Source organism: Acanthamoeba castellanii (assembly GCF_000313135.1).
Source record: "Acanthamoeba castellanii str. Neff unplaced genomic scaffold scf7180000084702, whole genome shotgun sequence".
NCBI lineage: Eukaryota > Discosea > Longamoebia > Acanthamoebidae > Acanthamoeba > Acanthamoeba castellanii.
The window spans coordinates 156,661-160,220 of record NW_004457263.1 but is presented as its reverse complement, the minus strand read 5'-3'; the positions used below and the strand labels follow the sequence as shown (position 1 = coordinate 160,220).

At 53.7% G+C, this 3,560-nt stretch overlaps 1 protein-coding gene across 1 annotated transcript in view; it reads left to right on the top strand.

Moving 5' to 3' along the window:
• Positions 1-67: 67 nt before the first annotated feature.
• The window catches only part of ACA1_136310 (uncharacterized protein), a gene marked incomplete at both ends in the record, with an annotated part of 4,978 nt that continues 1,485 nt past the window's right edge, over positions 68-3,560 (top strand). Inside the window, 16 exons of the mRNA XM_004333375.1 lie at positions 68-110; positions 150-256; positions 329-427; positions 551-733; positions 834-977; positions 1,049-1,197; positions 1,265-1,324; positions 1,493-1,556; positions 1,630-1,772; positions 1,868-2,047; positions 2,220-2,268; positions 2,340-2,533; positions 2,606-2,783; positions 2,850-2,997; positions 3,063-3,220; positions 3,293-3,431. Of these exons, the coding sequence (XP_004333423.1) occupies positions 68-110; positions 150-256; positions 329-427; positions 551-733; positions 834-977; positions 1,049-1,197; positions 1,265-1,324; positions 1,493-1,556; positions 1,630-1,772; positions 1,868-2,047; positions 2,220-2,268; positions 2,340-2,533; positions 2,606-2,783; positions 2,850-2,997; positions 3,063-3,220; positions 3,293-3,431 (2,038 nt within the window). The remainder of the gene's footprint in view (positions 111-149; positions 257-328; positions 428-550; positions 734-833; positions 978-1,048; positions 1,198-1,264; positions 1,325-1,492; positions 1,557-1,629; positions 1,773-1,867; positions 2,048-2,219; positions 2,269-2,339; positions 2,534-2,605; positions 2,784-2,849; positions 2,998-3,062; positions 3,221-3,292; positions 3,432-3,560) is intronic.

Below are 3,560 nucleotides of genomic sequence, written 5' to 3'. Positions count from 1 at the left end.
GATCAACATGGGCTGGTATGCCGCAGGCCCCATTTTCTACACCTGAGATCAATTGATTTAAATTAACATGAAATCGCTGCAGGCCCAACTGCTAGATAAGAACTACAAGCGTTTCGTCGACAATCTCTCAGCGTATAAGCCCTCCTCAGGTGCATCGCTGGAGAAGGTTCGCTCGGGCAAGGTGGAGCTTGGGGGCAAAGTCCAGACAATTAATGCAAGCGAACGCGACTTTGTAGCCAAGTTGAGCAAACGATTGGTACACGAGCTGCCCGCCCTTAGCATCTGCAGGATGAGATCTCACCAGGCGCGTCATGCTGCCGTCATACAGGACCTTGACGCGGTGGAGGCACTCAAGATCTTCCGCAACTTCATGAAGTATGAAGCAACAGGACGTTTCGAGTACGATGCCGAAACCTCCCTGCGCGAGGTACGCTCCTTCTCGCAGCGAGCTCATCGGCCTTCTGCTTCGCAGCCCTTTCGGCCTTCTGCCTCCTCCCGCTGCATGACTTAACCCTGGCTTACGCTTTCTTCACGATCCGGTGCCGCGAAGGTCATGCGGCACTACTACCGCGAGCGGCAAGCGCTGCTCAAGTGCCTCTCGGCCATCTTCCGCATCTCCATGGCAGACCAAGATAACGCCCCTGTCGAAGAGGCACAACAGCGGCTGAGCGATCCCAAGAACAAGCTCGACCGTCGCATGCTCGAGCAGTTTATCAATCTGTCGGACGAACCCGTTCCCAAGGAGAGATTGGTACCTATTCCTTACTCGTGCTTGCCTCCCCTTTAACCTTACCCGTGCCAATCCCTTACTCGTGCCTTGGTGGGTGTCACAGGAAGCGAGACAAGACCAAGAGGCCTGGGCGAAGAACAATCTCGAAGAGCAGAGTCTCTGCCTTGAGATTCTGTTCCTCTACTTCTACTGCCGAGAGCCTGTGTTTGAGCCAGAGACCATTCTCAGCTACGCGCGCTATCTCAAGGTAAGAATGTGCCCCACCAGCTGTCGCCTCACTTGATAGCCGTTCACACTTGTTTGTTGTTTGTGGAGCAGAAACACATCGCATGGGATAAAATCCATCCACTGCTGGGCGAGGAGAGCCGGCCGCTCATGAACAGGATATGCGTCCAGTGCGTATTGATTTTATTGGCGCTGTTCGGTTTGGAGACCATCGTCGAGGATGGAGATCAAACGCCCGGCAGGTACAACTTTCCCTACGGTCTGTTGAATGCCAACGCTCAATCGACCTTCTTGTCCGCGGCTACACAGGGCGACGAAAGCACTGCCTGCCGAGACACGGCAGCTGTTTGACAAGGAGTTCGAGCAGTGGTCCACGGACCCTGCTCACAGTCCTCTCCTCTTGGCCTGGGCTTGCACATCCCGTTTTAAATTCAACGGCAATGCAGCTGTACGTTGGTTCCAATCACAAGCTAACTTTGCTGCGCAGGTCACTTTTAGTTTCTGATCACACCTCCTTCCATAGCCCTTTCTTCACAGGGCTCGAGACCTGAACGTGGTGCCGTTTTTGAGCGTAATGACTCACGTGTTCGCCCGCAACGACGTATGCTAAACCTCTTCCTCAGTCCTGCTAGCTTTGTGTACTAATCCTTCTCCTGCGCAATCTTGCTATGCAGCCACACGTTGCTGGCTACAAAAGTGTCATCTGCGGCGAAATAAGTGCTGCCTTGACGTGCTTCGATATTGGCGCCGTAGGGGAGTTTGATCACCTGCTTCAGCTCTACCACGACATCTTCTTCAACGAAACCGCTATCACCCTGTACGTCCTTCTGACTACCGTCGCTGTCGCGGCTCTGTGACTCATTTGACTTTGCCGCGGCCCTTTTTGAACTAATGATTCATTCCCTGCACCAGCCCTTACTTGAAGGCCAACTTCACAAAGAAGTGCAACGCTCTCTACCACATCTCGCGATCAAGCTTCCCTCACGAGTTCGATCCCTTCGTTCGACTGAGCCAAACGTTTGCTGCGGACTCCATCTGCGCCGAGTTCATGTTCCGCCAGATCTTGGAACTGAAGCACTTCACCGTGTCTCGGTTCGTTGCCTCGTCATTGATAAGCAACCCTTCTCCTCGCGTGCGTGCGCTGACTTTCGGAAAACAGAAACGAACTACCGACCAATCTGGAGTTGGCTACTGCCCCGCCCTCTTCCGTAATGACGATGCAGGCTATTAGCCTTCCGGGTGTTGTCATCCCTGCCAATTGCAGAGGCCTCGTACACCGTGTTGATAGAGATGAGTTCATACAGTGGAACATTGTACGTATTTGCACCTGCACCGTTCCGACAAGGACGAACCTTGACTCATACTCCACTTCGTATCCTCCAAGGGCAACTATTCTGGGTGGACCTACTTCATGGGCAAGATCTACGTACTAGCCACCAAGCTCTCCAATCGACAGCCCACATCGGCATCGGAGATCGTTCAGGTGACGCTGATCCTGCGGCTTATGAACCAGCTGTTCGCCAAGAAGGACGACCTGATCAAATACCTAAACGATCACCTCAAAGGCACCATGGGACGGTATGCACACGCACGCACGCGTGCGCAACATCACTCGCATGGACTCATCAAGTGCCTTGCTTTGGGAAACAGGAACACCAACCTGCTGCGTCAGCTCTTCACCCTACTGCGGACGTCCTCGAACCTTGCTTCTTCCTCGCCCGCGTTGCTGGAAATGTTGGATGCATGCGTGCGGTGCATCAACCACTTCGCCACCAGCCACCCGCTTCAGGTGTGGGAGGAAATGCGGCGCGGAGGAGTGCTGCAAGAGGTGCGATAATCTGTCATTAGTTCCAGTTCCACAATGTCATCAGACTGACCAATGCCGGTGAGCCAGATGTCGTCCTCTATCAAGGGCAAGCCCGACGGTGACATCAGGCAGATTCTGATGCTGGAGCAGAGGAACGGCCTCTACCCAATCACGATATCCTTCCTCAACCTTCTCTATACGCTGCTCAGTTATGCGCGCAAGTGGCAGCTCCCAGGTACTCCTGTTCAACTAGATGATTGGGCGAACCAAAAGTAACTAACCGCCCTTCTATCATTGAAGAAACGCAAACAAACACCATGCAAGACGAAGGGGACATGGACTCGGTATCCTTGGAGGATTTCCACCCGTGCTTGTCCTTCGTCAAGGCTGACCTGTTCGCGCGCTACGAGTCCTGGCGCTACCAGAAGCCGCAACAAAAGCACAAAATCGGAATCAAGGTACTTGTTCTCAATGCTCTACTGCTGCGATGAGAGTATCTTACCGTGGTGTGGTCCTATGCTCTGCTACAGATCATGAACATATTTATTGATATCCTCAGCGAAGACACCGTCAAGAACTTGACCGGGCAGACCCTGCCAATGGCAAAGACGGATATGGACCTGTCCTTGGCGTCCCCCATGGCCAAGTATCAGCCGATGACTCCTCTAGGTACCTTCAACAACCCATTTCTTTCGCGAGCGCTGTATCTTACCCGGTCTGCAGGCACTCCGTCCCAATCTCTGCTCGGCGGCACTCCACTGCGATCTCCGGCGCGGGGCACTGCCGAATACCGCCAGG